Source organism: Centroberyx gerrardi, chromosome 2, assembly GCF_048128805.1.
Source record: "Centroberyx gerrardi isolate f3 chromosome 2, fCenGer3.hap1.cur.20231027, whole genome shotgun sequence".
NCBI lineage: Eukaryota > Metazoa > Chordata > Actinopteri > Beryciformes > Berycidae > Centroberyx > Centroberyx gerrardi.
The window spans coordinates 31,278,403-31,295,095 of record NC_135998.1 but is presented as its reverse complement, the minus strand read 5'-3'; the positions used below and the strand labels follow the sequence as shown (position 1 = coordinate 31,295,095).

The following is a 16,693-nucleotide window of genomic DNA, read 5'->3' as shown; positions in this document are numbered from 1 at the left end:
TTCTACTCTGCAACTGCCTTGTAAATAAAACTGCATCAAAGGAGAGATTTATTTTTGATCTAGGGGGAACCAAGTGATGCAAGCAAGTAGTCCTAACTTGATAATAATATATGAGTATTTGCATCAGGGACTTAATGTTAAATACCATTAATATGAAGAATTCATATTATTTATATTGTCCAAGACAATATATGAAACCAACTTTCCTGAAGTCCTTTCCTGAAGACACCAGAGGACTATGACTTGAAGCTGGGATGTCATCAACATGTAAAATCAGAAGTTGCTCCATAGACAATGAATGGGCTTTTATTTTGTAGGCGCACAAAATTGGAATGTTTTGCACAAGAATGAGCTTTATTATACCACACGTCGGAGCGTCCAAGCTGACTCTCAGTCTGTTTTCACAGATTCACCCCCAGACCACAGCTGCTACAATGGAAGCGGGGCTGACTACAAGGGCGCAGTCAGCACCACCAAGTCGGGGTACCCGTGCCAGCCCTGGAGCGCCCAGTACCCCCACAGCCACCACCTTTCCCCGACAGACTACCCCGAGCTGCGGGGGGGCCACAACTTCTGTCGTAACCCTGGTGGCCAGATGGAGGCGCCTTGGTGCTTCACCCTGGACCCTCAGGTCAGGGTGGGCCTGTGTGACATCCGACCCTGCAGTAAGTACCACACTGAGTCTTTTATGAAAATGAAATATATTATTATAATGAATTATCATATGAAAAGTATTCATATGATATCATATTCACAAAGCTCAGTGAGAGTAGTCGTATGTAGTATGATAATGTACTCAGGACAGATAAAAGCAAAATTAAATGAACATTATCTACCACTCTTTACTGAATTACAATATTTGTTTTGCATTGCTCAGTGGTGACTGAACAATCCCATCATGCATTTTAATCTGCAGAGCCTCCAGAGAACCCGAAGAGGGAGATCCTGTACATCCTGATCCCCAGCATTGCCATCCCGCTGGTCATCGCTTGCCTCTTCTTTCTGGTCTGCATGTGTCGCAACAAGCAAAAGGTGCCGACTGACACGCCGCCTCGCCGCCAGCTCAGCACCTCAGCCAGCCAGGACATGGAGCTGCCACTTCTCAACCAGCAAAAACATCAGGTATACACACACTGATATACTGGCCATTTCACTGAAATATATTCAATCTACTATAATGCAAAATAGCTGTACACTTTGATGAAATGAGAAACTGATTCATTCATTACTTTGTGGCTGCAGGCCAAGCTGCGGGAGATCAACATGTCTGCAGTACGTTTCATGGAGGAGCTTGGCGAGGATCGTTTTGGCAAGGTTTACAAGGGCCATCTGTACGGCACCGCACCCGGTGAACAGACCCAGGTGGTGGCTATCAAGGCCCTGAAGGACAAGGTTGACGGCACTCTGCGTGAGGAATTCCGCCATGAAGCCATGCTCCGCTGTCGCCTCCAGCACCAAAATGTCGTCTGCCTGCTGGGTGTGGTCACCAAAGAGCAGCCGATGAGCATGATCTTCAACTACACCGGCCTGGGTGATCTGCATGAGTTCTTGGTGATGCGCTCCCCCCACTCAGATGTGGGCAGCTCAGATGACGACAAGACAGTCAAGTCCACACTGGAGCAGGCCGATTTCCTTCACATCTTCACCCAGGTTGCTGCCGGCATGGAGTACCTTTCCAGCCACCAAGTGGTCCACAAAGACCTCTCTGCCCGAAATATTCTGGTCTGTGACAAACTCAGCGTCAAGATCCTGGATCTGGGCCTATTCCGAGACGTCTACTCTGCAGATTACTACAATCTCATGGGCACAAACCCTTTCCCCATTCGCTGGATGTCCCCAGAAGCTATTATGTATGGCAAGTTCTCCACCGACTCTGACATCTGGTCTTACGGTGTGGTCCTGTGGGAGATCTTCAGTTATGGTCTGCAGCCATACTGCGGCTACTCCAACCAGGATGTGATCGAGATGGTGCACGGCCACCAGCTGCTGCCCTGTCCAGATGACTGCCCAGCCTGGACCTACACCCTCATGCTGGAGTGCTGGAGTGAGTTTCCAGCAAGAAGGCCACGCTTCAAGGACATCCACACACGTCTGCGCACCTGGGAGAACCTGTCCAACTACAACAGCTCCGCTCAGACCTCTGGCACCAGCAACACCACCCAGACCAGCTCCCTTAGCACCAGCCCTGTCAGCAACATCAGTATGAGCACAGCAAATGCATCACGCTACACCAGCCCTAAGAAAAGCTCGCCCTTCCCCCAGCCCCAGTTCATTCCCATGAAGGGTCAAATGCATCGGCCAATGGTGCCCCCGCAGCTCTACATCCCTGTCAACGGGTATCAGCCCATGCCGGCCTACCCTTACCTGCAGAACTTCTACCCCATGCAGATCCCCATGCAGATAGCACATCAGCAGATGCACCACCCACCTCAGGTAGTGGCCAAGGCTGGCTCTCACCATAGTGGCAGTGGCTCCACTTCCACCGGCTATGTCACCACTGCTCCCTCCAACACTTCTGGCACAGAGCGCGCTGCTTTGCTCAATGAGGACCCCAAGACCAATGATGAGGACTTGGCTGACGGGGCGTCCCAAAAAGGGCTAGACCAAAACGAGGACTTGTCAGTGCCTGAAACAGAATTACTAGGTGACAATGATCCTCCACAGACGGACGAGGTGGCGATACACGCCTCAGACGCCTAAGTGGGGTTCTCCTTGTGGGACACTGAAACAAAACTAGAGCTGAAATATTCTGTGAGCTGAGCTTGCTTGTCAGCAACTAAATGAGCAGCATAAAGTGAAGGGAACACTTTTGAGAAACAGTGACTGAATGTTTTTTATGGGTTTAGCTGTTACTGATGCATTTGAATGCAAAGTGTGTCTCAGGTTTGAATCTCTCAGACCACAGTGTCAAAAGTAAAAGGATAATTCCAGTTATTTTCAACGTGGTCCTTACTTTCCTAGTTTTTGCCATCAGTGACGAATTAAATTGAAATGTCACCATTTACTTCACTGTAGAGCTTTTTGTTCTGGGTGGGACACATTTACAATTAGTCCACATATTGTACTAATTAATCAGGTTGATGTAACTGGTTTTCCCAGTCGGCACTAGGCCTGTGCTGATATGAAAATTTCATAGTACGATTATCTTGGCCAAAATGATCTCGATATACGATATCATCTCGATAATTATTATGAAGATGAAAACCTTAGGAGGAGGATTCAGCCATGACGATGTTCATGTGTTTACCATGGTCACTTCCCTTATTCATTGTATTCTGTTCCATCACCACACGACCATCTTGGTATGAAAACAACAGGTGACTGTAAAAAATGAACAGGTGATTATAATCAAATGACAGCCACAGCCAATGAGCTGTGTACATGGTAAAGCACCATATTGGTAGGAAATGCATGTGACATCATGGGAATACTATGAATACGGAGCCAAAGTTGACATTATTTCCATCAACTATAGGGTTGATTTACAACAGAAGGGCAAATCCTGGTGAACTGAAGCTATATAAAGCTTTACAGTGAAGTAAGTCAAGAAATTTTGAACACAATCAATCATCATGATGGCAAAAACTAGCAAAAATAAGGCCCAGGTTGAAAATTACTGGAATTATTCTATAAGCAAAATTAACCCTGCAAGCTTCTTACAAAAGAGCCAGGATGAAGTGTATTTTCAAGACTTCAAGACTGTTGATGAGTGCTGGCATGGACATTTTTTTAATTATGTTGCAAAGCCTTTCAGAAGAATTTATGTTCTGTTGCTGTGCAACACAAAACATTATCTTTTCAACAAGTATTGCAGAGGTTGAATTGCCTTGATATCAATTTTATAGTGCTTTTGAGATAATTATACTGTGGTTTTGTGAAAGATACTGTCTGATGGTAACAGTAGCCAAGATAAATCTGACACATGATAGAATGTATGATGAATAGAAATTGTGTAGGAGCGTACAGCTTCCAAAGAAACAGTATTTGGATGACATTTTGTAAACTTTTTTTTTATTTTGAGTTATTATACTAGTCACTGAAATGGATGTTTTTTCTGAACTTACCTCCATGTAATGAAACAAAGAACTATATGACGATGGTACCATTTGGTGTTTCAGGAGAATGACCCATGTTGAGCCTTATTCCATATGACTGCCTTATTTCCTACTTGGTTTCTAGACTTCTTGCCATCAACTTTGATACCCTGTTGTACAGATTTGTAATTTATGTAATTAGAATTTAAACATTTTTATTTGTTTTTATTTTTCTTTGTTGGTGAAGATTGCTAAGCCTGATGTCCTTGCCACCAGATATTTGCTTTGTTTAAGCAGTTATAACATGCTAACCACATATTGTGTGCATCCATCCATGGAGTATCCAATAAAATGATATAAAGACAATGGTGTATTTCCCTTTGGGAGAAGAAGGAAATCATGTGATATCACTATATAATCATGTTTGGTTGTGATCCCTGATTAAATGAGCCATGACTTTTATACACAGTACAGTGCAAAGTAGTTACATTAGGGTGATAGATGCACTTTATACTGAAGAAAGAACCTAAAGATATAAAGAAATAAAGAAGACAAAGAAATATAGCTGCATGACAGCAAAGGAATGGGTAAAACTGTATTGGTCAAAAACTCTTGCAGTTCATGCGAAGATTTTTTTTTAAAAATCCATAATGGTAGAAAAGAATGTATGGGTGGACCTTATGGGTCCTAGGGGCAAAATTGTTCAGCGTGATCAGATACACATGTATACCAAGTTTCACAACTCTACGTCTAACGGGATGGCAGGGCTGAGCCTTAGACTTTGAGAGCTTATTATAGCACCCCCTATGGGCCAATATCTGCCATTCTTTTGTATCCCAGTAGCGGTTGACCAGGACTATCTATCAAAAAGTTATCAATGCATGGATGAGTTATTGGACAAAATAAACAAATCAAGCTGTATGGCAGCTATATTTATTATATTGTTATTAGCATAACAGGTTTCACTGCACTGGTCAATAACTCAACCATTTTGACCGATTCCTTAACTACTTTCAAACAAAGTAAAGGCAAGTCTAAGAAGCCTGCATACCAAATTTTGTGTCATTCTGACTTGCCGCTCATAAGAGCACACAAGGAATTATGGGAAATGGAGTCTTTGTTATAGCAACAACTTCAAAGGGCTGCTCAAATCTCAACATATCATTATGTGGTTTGACAGGTAGTTTTAGTGTGATGTTTCTGACTACCCTAACATATTTCAAGCTGAGTGATTACTGTGGCATGACTTTATCAACTGAACTTTTTGTGCCAAACTTGAGAAATTCATTGGTCAATGACTGAGTTTCAACCCAGTTTCAAACATCTCTCATGTTTGTTGGGCTATAATACTGAACACATAATAAATAAGAAGAGAGTGAAAACAACTGCCAACAGTTTCAGTTTGTTTCACCCAAAGATAGCATGCCTTCCACTTAATTGTAATACAAGTTAATTTTTTGACCCTGCAAACAGCCACATACAATTTGGAATCAAGTCCCTATCCCTGTTAGTTTCATACAGCAGTTATGAGTAAGTTACAACCCGGCTCAAGGAGGTAACAAAGGAGGGGAGACATACGCCAAAGTAAAAGTTATAACAATAATTTATTAACTAAAACTAAGGGAAAATAACTAGACAACACAAACTACATCAAACCAACAGAACAAAAGGTGTGCATAAGTGAGGAGGGAGAGAGACACTGATAGTCCGAGGCCTTCTTAAGCCCAAGGAGTACACCGGGCCCAGGTGCACTCCATCAGCCTTGACGACGATCCCGCCTACAGTCCTGTAGGAACAGGACAGACAAGACACAGCAGCAGCTGCCGCCGGCAGAGCGGGAGGGTCGTCACACACCCCCCCCCCCCCCCCCCCCCCCCCCCCATAAAAACAGGGTCCCACCGGGAACCCCTGTAACACAAGCAAAGACAAAATTATATATTTAATGTCTCCAACCCGCCTGCCCCTGGCCGGCTTCTTGCCCCATCCTCAGCAGACCTTGGTACCTGAAGGCAGCAGTTTAAGAGGGAGGACGCACAGGAGAAACAGGTAACTGAGACGAGGACATCACATTTAGGCTTCAGGGCAGGGGCAACATGACCGCCACCACGCTGTCCGTCCCTTTCATATGGCAAATGTTGAGGTTATGATATAACGACAAGGCAGAGCAACAGGAGAATGCATATCAAAAGACTTACTGCCACAGATGATCAGACAAACTACTCCCACCACAAAAAAGAGATGATACTCACTATCATCACCTAAGTTCGGGAGAAGATCACGGCAACAACGTTCTCCAACTCACTTGCTAGGTTTTCTGGCTCACCAGGAGGCTGCTTCCAAGCCCTTATACCCTGCTCAAACAATTGGCCGCAACCCCAGTCTCATGACCTGGAGTTGCCCACAAGTGTGCATAGTTCATCTAACAAGACTGCTCCAAAGTAGGACACCCAACTACTGACAGTAGTCCTGACACTGTGGCAACACAAACACCAAAGAACATTAATGGCACAAGCTGCACAACGTCAGGACTTCTTGGAGTATTTATCGCTTTAAACATTATTTTAATGGCTTATCATATTGTCATATAACGATGGCTGTGATCAGATAGATACTACTCTTGTATCATAGCACAACAAAGCTGACACTTTTAAAGTTTGTGGCCGTAGAAATGTCACAAGTTCTTCATCATGGTCAAACTTACTCCCATCCTCGCTGCGCTACATTCCTCTTCCCGCTGAAGACGTGGTCTTTGTCTTTAGCCTTATCAGGTTTTCGATGTCTTCATCTGTCCCTAAGACAGCAAGCATATGTGATTGTTAACGTTAAGCTAGACTAGTAGCTAGTAGAAATTTGGTAAGACATAGTAAGACCTACCTCCACCCTCGCCCCAGTATGTGCCTTATCTGAACAGCCCGGTCAGTGAGGCCTGGATGTAAAGTGGCCCTTAGGTTTAATTAACGCTGAGATTCAATAACTGCTGAAACTGGTTGTGGTTCAGATTAGGGCGAGTTCTGGTGCATTTGCTTCACTCTTGGCTGACATATGGCCCTGCTAAGGCCTGTTATTGGCCCAGATCTGCTATCCAGGAGCGGACCGCCCAAGTGCCATCATTCCATGTGGCAAGTGGGCCGGATGAAAGTGGGGGGTGTGGGCCAGACTTGGGCCAGAACAATTTTGCTATCTGGGTAGTCAGCTGTGAGAAGGACTCAGTGTACCAGAAAGCAACCAATTTTTTTGTTGAATGGTTGAACTTATTTTGCATAATTATTTGTTAGGTTTTGTTACTGTTTTTCTTTGTGCTTGTGTTGGGCCATGATGACAATCTAATTTCCCCCATTGGGATTAACAAAGCTTTAGCACTGCCATGACTTCTGAAATCTTTACTTGAATTTCAAATGTTCTTTATCATTCATTTCCTGTTTACAGTAGACTGGACACAGCAGCAGTATACAGGCAAAGCAATGTTGTGGAATTATTAAATAGGCCCATATTATTTAAGTGAACTAAAGTCAACAGTAGACCCATGCAGGCCTAAGTAAAAGAAATGTGTAGTCATTTTACCTTCTGTTGTAATAATGTTTATTATTTAGGTAGAGGCCATGAATAAGCCCCTTGGGTTTCCTGCCTCTTACCCTGCACTATATACTGCTACCTTTATTTTTTTCTCTCATGTCTTCTCTTTCTTGTTTTTAAACTGAGCAAAAATAAATAAAAGTAAAAAGGTGATCTCAAATGGAAATGCAGTCCTTCCTTAGCATTTGCATTTTCAAAGCCAACACACCTGTCAGTCAAAGGACAGGGCCGTTACAGTGGCAGATACTGCCGGCCACACCAGGCTACACACACTTGAAGAAGATGGAGGTGCACATTTCCTTCTTATCATGGATCATGCAAAATAAAACTAAAAATAGACTGCTATTTCAAATTGTGTTTTTCATTTTCATTTAAATACTGACAGGGTTTTGTCATAGCGGGCGAGAAAATTAAATGTGAAATGGAGTCTGCCTTTGCATTTTAATATTGGCAGACAATGTGCATATATACTGTACCTAAACTTGAAAGTGAAAATGCAAACTTGGCTTCTACATTTGAATTTGAATGCGTGATGATTTTTGCATACATCACTGAAAATGAAATTATTTGCTTTTTAATTTTGACTGGATTACGCTTCCATAACAGGATAGCCCAAATTCCTAATTTGTAATTTGTAGTAGTAGTATAAGAAGTAGTAGTATTGTCTTGTCAGTCCCTACATCATTATGCATTATTATTGACCAAATAATAGCGTGTCAGTCATCAGTCAGAAATGTAGTAGATGTAAATGGGTTTTGAAGTTTTGGTGGTAGGGGGAAAGCAGGGCATGTTGTCACAATTTTTACTTATTGGCGTATTTCTCAGCAGTGCCTTACTATTGACATACGATATATATTTTCCTAGCCAGATTAAGGTATTCTCTAAAAAATGCCATTGTTACATTTTTAATAATTTACTTGAAGCAAAAGTTATTACTGATGAAATACCACTTAACAACTTGTGGCAACTTACCTCATGTCAGGGCATGTTGTCATGCATGTTGTTACATAGACACTTGTGCTGTGTTTGTGCGCTCAATTTCATTTCCTCTGAAGTATATATACAATAATAACATGAAAAGCATACTCTTGTATTGAAAAAAACATACTTCATCTCAGAAATCAACACCCACCACACACCAGGTAAAATAACCCGTCCCTGGGATCCTGGGATGCACAGACAAACACAAATTCTGATACAATTTCTAACAGTATGATGTATTAATGTACATGTAATATATACACATTTAATTTGATGTTTTATGATGTTGAATGGATTCTTAGTCACTTAAACAGTAATAATAGTAATCTTCCTATGCATCTTACCGTCTGTGGCTGAGTCTAGAAGTGAGGCCACTTGCTACACAAGCCAAAAGGTTTGTGGGTTCAAGTACCAAAATAACATTTATTCAGGATAGAATGAATGTAAAGCTATTTCGAAACGAAAAAACAATTTTTGATAGTTATGATGAAATGCCCCGAAATCAATTGTGCCACAGTGTGTAATTATTTTGGTTCCTTTATACGAAAAAAATGAGAAGAAAAACATTAAGATTTTCATTATTTACTTTCGGGTATCAAACTTTTTTATGTTCAGAGTGTTTGTATTCAATATAGGTAACCTCTTATTAATTAAGTAAACATTTGGCTCAAAAATATTTAGTCTCAGAAATAAAGCCACTGGGACAATTTACCCATGTGACAACTAGCCCCGCTCTCCCCTACATGATGAGCTGCGGGGACTAGGTTTAGTGAACTGACGCCCCTGAATGCAACACACGAATTGTGGATGACTTCATAAATATACATCAGATTTGAGCTATCTGCTACGACCGGGAATCATTGGCTAAAGTTGGAAAATGCTGCGTTTCAATTGGCTGCACGGGCTGTCATTTAATTGCATGCTGCCAATACACTTAACCGCTGACCTACTAACACAGATCCATGAGGCAGCAACCACTTGGAGAGGAAAGCCAAAGGAGGAGAGGAAGGTAACCCACAACTTGTAGAATTTTACCAAAGGCGAGAGCAATTTTTTTTTTTTTTAAATACCTTTTTTAATGGAAATCCTTGACTTCTCTTCTGTGCGCGACACGCGGTGGGAAACAAGACCGAATCCTCCATCCAGATGCTAGAAAAGGTACAGTTTTGATTTTAGGTCAGCGTTAAGGCAACCGAGTCCTAGCCTATTCCTAGAGCTAGAAAGAGTCACGCGTAATGATGTGATGTTTACGCAGCTGTGTTGAACGCCCCGGCGTGCAGTATTACCACAGGCTTCATAACTTTTATTTCTGTGTCCTAATCTTTCATTTTTCTCAGGTAAAACTAATTTCAAACTTGGCATTATCACCTTCAAATTAAGTGTATGGGCTAACTCTGTCCGTATTAATCTCCATTACCTTGGTTATATACATTAGTAGGTAGCTTTTGCGCAGCTGATGTAAGCAGGATAATAAGGGACAATTCTATTTAGGCAAATAACAGGCGTTTACGGACTGCGACATTGCACTGTGACCCAGAATGTGATGTGAATGGGTGTATTATAGCCTACATGCTGCCGGGTCTGCGGGATGAAGGCTAATAAGTCCATATTTATCCAGCTACATTAGGCTACCTATACTGTAGTTTATGGGTTATTGCCACGCTGTAATACTTTTAATGGCGTATAGGCCCCCGCACGAGCCGCCAATGTCATGATCAAGCAAGGCAATGATGTCATGTAACAGAGTGAATAGCCAAATTGTCTCCAGTAGAGCCATTCCTGTAGCCTAGCCTTATTATATTTATCCTTCCCCTTGTATAGCCTACATACACAGCTACATACATGTTATTGCCAGACGGGCGAATATTGCATAACGTCCGCAGCCGTAGAAATTGCTGGCAGCCGGGGGGAGGAGAGCCCGAGCGGGGCTCATTGTGTAATCCTGACACAATGAAGGAATCTGGGGCAACAGGACATGACGGGGGACCAGCAGGCCGCTGTGGTCCGACCTCCACACACCGACCAACCCGCCGCGCCTCAACCGAAGGTGAACTCGCCTCGGCCGGCTGCCCTGCCCGCGCGTCCAGCCCTGCGGTGGCTCGCGGATATTATATTACCGCCCATTTAATCACATGTGGTCTAAATTTGATGTCCTGACGTGTTACTTATTTAGAAAAGACAAAAGGGAGTGATTATCCCTCAACACCCCCTGTTGTAGCAAAAATTGTGTCCCTGAAACAATGTGTCCCCCCCGGCGATCTGTTTTCACCAGGTAAGAAAATAGGCTAGCAAAACCGTGTCACTTTTTGTGCATTGTTTTCCTGTCCCTCGCTGGCTTTTCAGACGGTAAAACAATGTGTTAGAACATTTCACAATATTATAAATAGCCTAAAGAAATTAGCCCACCAAACCTACCTCGTTTCATAATGAACAGAGTTCAGGATTGTTTGTTATCTTAATATCTCAAACCACAAGCATACCTTGATTTTATGGGGAAGTGTCAGGCTAGCCTACATTAGTCAACTGGTCATTTATTATTTCCCATATTATCATTATTAGGCTATTTCTCCCACAGTAATTTCCTTAACACACACCTAGGGAACAGTCACATTTTTACGGGATACAATTTTGCCATAACAGTTCCCTCCACCTTCTCCTCCACATTACTTGTAAATCAAGATCTGTTTACAGCGAACCTAATTTAAATGTGTGCAATGATGACATTGCACTATGTGGAAATGTGTTCAGACTGGTCTGTGCTGTGCTGTAGGCGTGTAGCTTCTGGTCAGCCACGTGTTGTAATTATGGCTGTCAGTAGTCCTTTGTTCCTCCTTCTCTGGAGGTACGGGAGCCTCCAAGCACAGAAAGGTTGGATTTCCATTTAGTTCCCAATCTTTTGATCCCCACAGTTTATTGTTGGAGAAACCTTTTGCAAAGCTCAGCTCAAAGATGTCGCTCCGTTATTGAAGTCGTGTCCAGTGAAGGTCAATGATAAACTGTAACTAAAAGAGGCCAAACATCAGTTTTAAGGACAGTAGGAGAGAAAGCAAGAGCTTTGAAGCTTGCTGAAGCAAAGTCTTATAGCCTACAAGACATGGATGGTTAACATCTGTAGACTTGGCTTTAATTCTCATAGGCTGTTTAGCAACTCTTGCTAGTTTAGTGTACAGTCATCCTGAGTAAACTTATGCCAGGGCCTGACATCATTTAGAGAGCATGACTGAGATTTCTGTACAGCAATTTATTTATTACATGCAGTAACAATGTAACTGTATGTAACAGTGTAACAAGTAAATGTAACACTTGTTTCAGTAGTCTTCAAGTGAGGGGCCACTCATGGAGTGAGTCATGTGAAAAATATATTTTGCTTTGTTATGTAAATGCCATTTTGTTTTCTGATTCAGTCATATAAAACTAGACTGAGGTGGTCAATATGGACAAAGTATATGTAAATATTAATAAAAGGAGACTGAATACAAACCAAAAGGAGAAAAAACAATGACAAATCTGGTTACTGAGTGTCAAATATGAAGTTATAGCAGTTCACAGTGTAAGTGCTTTTTTTCATTGTGTAGTTTGAGAGGATTTAAAAGTAAGGTAAATTCATGTATGAAAATAAAGGACAGAGGTATCTTTTTGTGAGTCGACACTTGTGAATAAAGAGTTTACCCATCAGAGTCATGGCATTTACAAAGAACCCCGATTTTCTATTCTCATTTTCAAAATATACAATGATATCTTAGATGGATAGATAAAGAACAGTTTTGTTTTGAGTAATTTGCAAAGTCCACCCAAAATTTCTCCCAAAGATCTTTGTAAAATCCTAGTTTGCTTACAGTAAAACCCCCTACATCAAAATCACTTGCAAAGGCCATGGTAGGAGATGGTGATCAATAAAGCATGTAGCATTTTTGTTGCTAGCTACCTAGATGACACAAACCTAAACCTAAACCGTCAAGTGCAGTCGATCGTCAAGTGTATAGATCATAGTGTACGCTATGCTGGTGGACGGGATGAGACAATTTGATTGACACATGGTGGAACTGCTATTGAATCAAATAAAGTAGCGTTGAAAGCAGCATCAAATTAAATGTGGTAGTGAAAGCAGTAAAGGAAGTGGTGGCAAATACAGCAAATTTAATTGTTTAAATTGCTTGTGAATGAATAAATGTCAAGGCGATCAAATACAATGATAAAAATGATTTGTAATTAATTTAATTTCATCACTGTGCAATCATTTAATTTAGTAGTGTCTTAACACATCAATATTTAATTTAATTGCATTTATTTGATGTAACATTTAATTTTATTGATTTTTATTTGATGCATCATTTAATATGATATCATTTAATTCAATCCACCATTTAAATTGATAGAATCGATTCCGTGTTTAATGTATTACTTTTGTTACTTCCACCCCTTGTTGTGCCCGAAAACCATTTCAACCTAAGCTGGAAACCAATTTGCTCCGGTTAACGTGGTGAATCTTCTCAAGCTACAACTCAGAGTGTTTTGGAGTGGAGACTAGAGTTAAAGACAAGACAGTTTACTGTGTCACAGTAACCTACACTTGGAAACACATCTACCATATCGCACTATTCACTCCTACTTACAGCGCTAATAAATTGACATATAACCACACCACAACAATCTTTGTCATCTGTTTTTCTATCCTAGTTATATATTTAGATATTATTTGCACTCCAATGGACCTCCATGGTGGACCCAGAGATGATTGATAGGAGATTTGTGATGCAACTGCAAAGCCAAAAACGGAGAGTGGTTTGGAATGTGGGAGGGTGCAGTTTGTTGGAGTGTCGGGTCGGGTGTCATAAGTATAAATTAAGTTGTAAGTAAATTTTGAAGGGCAAGGCAAGGGACTCAAGGCAAGGGTTGATTTATGTACTTGTAAATATCAGTACCGGTTTGATATATATTTATGTTGACAGATAGAATATTAAAAATGTAATAAAGCATTTTACAAAGAGCATTTTACAGTAGCTATATAAACATTGGGACATTTTTAAATGATATGGTTATGATATTATTTTTATAGCACTTTGTGAACTTTGTTGAGATGACATGACAGCGGGTCAAATCAAAAGTTTCCAAACGATATCCAGCCATTTTCTTAATATATTATTGAATACAGACATTGTTGGGCCTGGTGAAAGTTGCCTCATATTTGGCAGTAAGATATCATGTAATAGTGTGGAGGAATTGCACAACATAAAACCTCTGTTCTACTCACTTGTGTGCAATAAAAATACAGATCATCCTGTCATCAAAATTGTAATCAGAAGAGAATGCAAACTCTCCTCAAGAGTTAACTGCCAACTGCATCAAGGATTACCAATTCCCAAATCACACATATATAAACTGCAATGAACCCACACATATTAAAATATCATTAACATGGAGTGGATGTACATTTTCACTTCACTTTGACATCTAAAACCTCTCTTTGTTTTTTCACAGATTTCTTGAACTCAAGTGGATTATTCCAATGTGGGAGCTACCATTGCTGGAGACAACCATCATTCACAATCATTGCCACTCATGGGCTTTGATTAAAAGGATGTCCAGTTAACATAAGGACCTATGAGCATATTGGCAGTAGCAAATAGTGATAATATGCAAGCAATCAAGACAGAGCCGGGCTCTAGTGGGTCCTACACTGGAGAAGATGCCTTGGTTCTGGCTGTGGCCTTACAGGGGGCCAACAGAGACCTGATGAGCCACAAAATCTCTGGAATACCGTTCAAGGCTAAGACCACCTGTCGCCGGAAAAGGGAGTTCATCCCGGATGAGAAGAAAGACACCGTTTACTGGGAGAGGCGACGCAAAAACAACGAGGCGGCAAAGCGCTCTCGGGAGAAGCGCCGCATCAATGACATGGTGCTTGAGAACAAGCTGATGGCCCTTGGGGAGGAAAATGCCTCCCTCAAGGCTGAGCTGCTGTCACTGAAGCTGAAGTTTGGCCTGGTGAGCTCAGCAACCTATGCCCAGGAGGTCCAGAAAATCTCCAGCTCCACCGCCAGCCTGTACCAGGATTTTGTTGCACCCAGTGTTGCCCAAGGTTCTTACAACAGGGACTTAGAGCCACTTCACCTGGGCAGCAGCTGTATATCGGTCATCAAGCACTCACCTCACAGCACGTTGTCAGATATGTCTGAGACATCTACAGCAACTCAGGGCAGCTTGAATAGTATCTGCAGGACCTCAGAGGTCATCAAGCAAGAGCCAACAGAGAATGGCAGTTATGCACGCGAGAGGAGTAGTCCTTATGAACTGTATAGGAATTACATGGCCAGCCCTCTGCCTGGAGTGTACTCCCAACCTACTTCATTCCTGCAGATCACCAGGTCATCCAGTAGCTCTCCCAGAAGCTCAGACGACGGGGCTGTGAGCAAGTCATCAGACGGCGAGGATGAGCAGCAGGTCCCTAAAGGCTTGATGCCATCTGCAACTGACCCAAGAAGCGTCATTGTCTCCACACTCAAAGTGCCAGATGCCAGCTCTTCAGCTTTGCCCCATAAACTGCGGATCAAAGCCAGAGCCATTCAAATCAAAGTGGAGGCAATCGACCCTGAATACGAGTCTTCTGGAAAGTCCTCCTCTCCCGTCGACATTTCAGAGGAGGGATGCTACCGGACAACTCAGGACTCTTCGTCGGGGTACATCCAGTCGTCCCTCAGCCCTTTGTCGGTACAAGTAACCAACATGCAAGAGTGGACCCACCGATCTCAGCAATGGCACAAGAGCGGCGCAGAGAGACTGCAGGATGGCTGCAAGAGTAGCAGGCTCACTCCGAGCCCCGTCTCCAACAAACTGATCGTGAATGTTAAAGACTCCTCCTATGCCCACTCAGACTCTGAGAACTTGTATTTAAAACAGGGCCTCGCTGACCTGTCTGCAAAAGTGTCCTCTCTCAAAAGACTGATTACAACACGGCAAGGGTCTGTGATAGAGTCAACCAAAAGCACTACTGATCATCACGAGTCATTATCAAAAGGATGTTCCTCTAAATGAGCTCTGTATGTTTGCACAACGCCTCTTTTCCACTGTGTTTACTGTTGCACTGTGCGGTTGATATGATGTAAAATAACGCAGTTCATTTAAAATGAATGGTGTGTGTGTTGTGCACTTGCTGTTGTAGTTTGGCATATCTTCATGATGATAACTCCATTTGCCCAGCAGCCCAAAGTCCAGCTACCTGTACATGCAAAATCAATGTTAAAACTTTTTCTCAAGGTTTGTTGTAATGATGGTGAGTTTTTGTTTACAATAAATGTGTCAGCACTGAACCACGTATGTGTTTGTGAATGTGTGTTTACATATGCACAAGAGAGACATATCCCAAGATAGGTACATATTATTACATATTATTATTACAGAATAATAAAAATTAGACTTTACTTTCCAGTCACTTAATGTTATTGTGTGTTAGCCTAAAAATTCCTAGCAAGGAGTCCCAGCTTTTTTAGATTTAGGAAACTTTTCAGAGCAACTCTGAGCAAGGAACGGACAAGAACTTTTATCTTAGTGAGGAGGTGTGGTCGACCCCGTTGCTAGGTATGACGCAATCTTTTAAACGCTGTCATTGGTCCATCAGGAAAAATCTCAGCACACCTCTTTTAGTCATTCAGAATGCACACAGAGAAATTGATAATCCCACAATTTACTCTATTTTAAAGTGTGGTTTATTCTGCTGATGGAGGGTTGCATAGACCTAAATCATCACTTCTGTAGTGTAAACCGCAGAGGTAAACAGTCCACTCAATCAGTCAGATGATGCAGGTGACTTCACTCTCCTATATTATTGGTCTAAAGGATGATTCCTAAACATGCAAAAAGCGAGCTGCTGGTACCGCAGGACACATTCTGATGGTCTACATGTTGCTAATGCTGAATCATTGTTAGAAAAGCTCACCAAACTCCTGGATTTTATCCCTGAAATGTCCTTAATTTCTCCATTACATTAACATTAATTTTCCATTAAACAACAGCTTTAAAAAGGTATGGTTATGGGTCATGGGTTTATAAGGGATTTATTCATGGGTTGATTGACAGAGACACTAGTAATTAAGGGTTTTTTCATCATG

At 41.9% G+C, this 16,693-nt stretch overlaps 2 protein-coding genes across 4 annotated transcripts in view; both read left to right on the top strand.

The window, feature by feature from the left end:
- The window catches only part of ror2 (receptor tyrosine kinase-like orphan receptor 2), a 78,844-nt gene extending 74,294 nt beyond the window's left edge, over positions 1-4,550 (top strand). The window contains exons 7-9 of one of the 2 annotated variants that reach the window (XM_078286825.1): positions 420-665; positions 917-1,122; positions 1,243-4,550. In XM_078286825.1, coding sequence (XP_078142951.1) covers positions 420-665; positions 917-1,122; positions 1,243-2,700 — 1,910 coding nt within the window. In that variant the 3' untranslated portion in view covers positions 2,701-4,550. Of the gene's footprint in view, positions 1-407; positions 666-916; positions 1,123-1,242 lie in introns of both variants that reach the window. The other variant, XM_078286822.1, reaches the window with a different exon arrangement.
- A 5,014-nt stretch (positions 4,551-9,564) lies between these two features.
- nfil3 (nuclear factor, interleukin 3 regulated) lies at positions 9,565-15,900 on the top strand. Of its 2 annotated transcripts, XM_071906258.2 has the most exons (3): positions 9,565-9,746; positions 11,498-11,572; positions 14,067-15,900. In XM_071906258.2, the coding sequence occupies exon 3, from the start codon at positions 14,190-14,192 to the stop codon at positions 15,618-15,620; it is 1,431 nt and encodes a 476-aa protein (XP_071762359.2). In that variant the 5' UTR covers positions 9,565-9,746; positions 11,498-11,572; positions 14,067-14,189; the 3' UTR covers positions 15,621-15,900. The 2 variants fall into 2 exon arrangements, with proteins under 2 accessions (XP_071762359.2, XP_071762358.2); XM_071906257.2 differs by lacking the exon at positions 11,498-11,572.
- Positions 15,901-16,693: the final 793 nt, after the last annotated feature.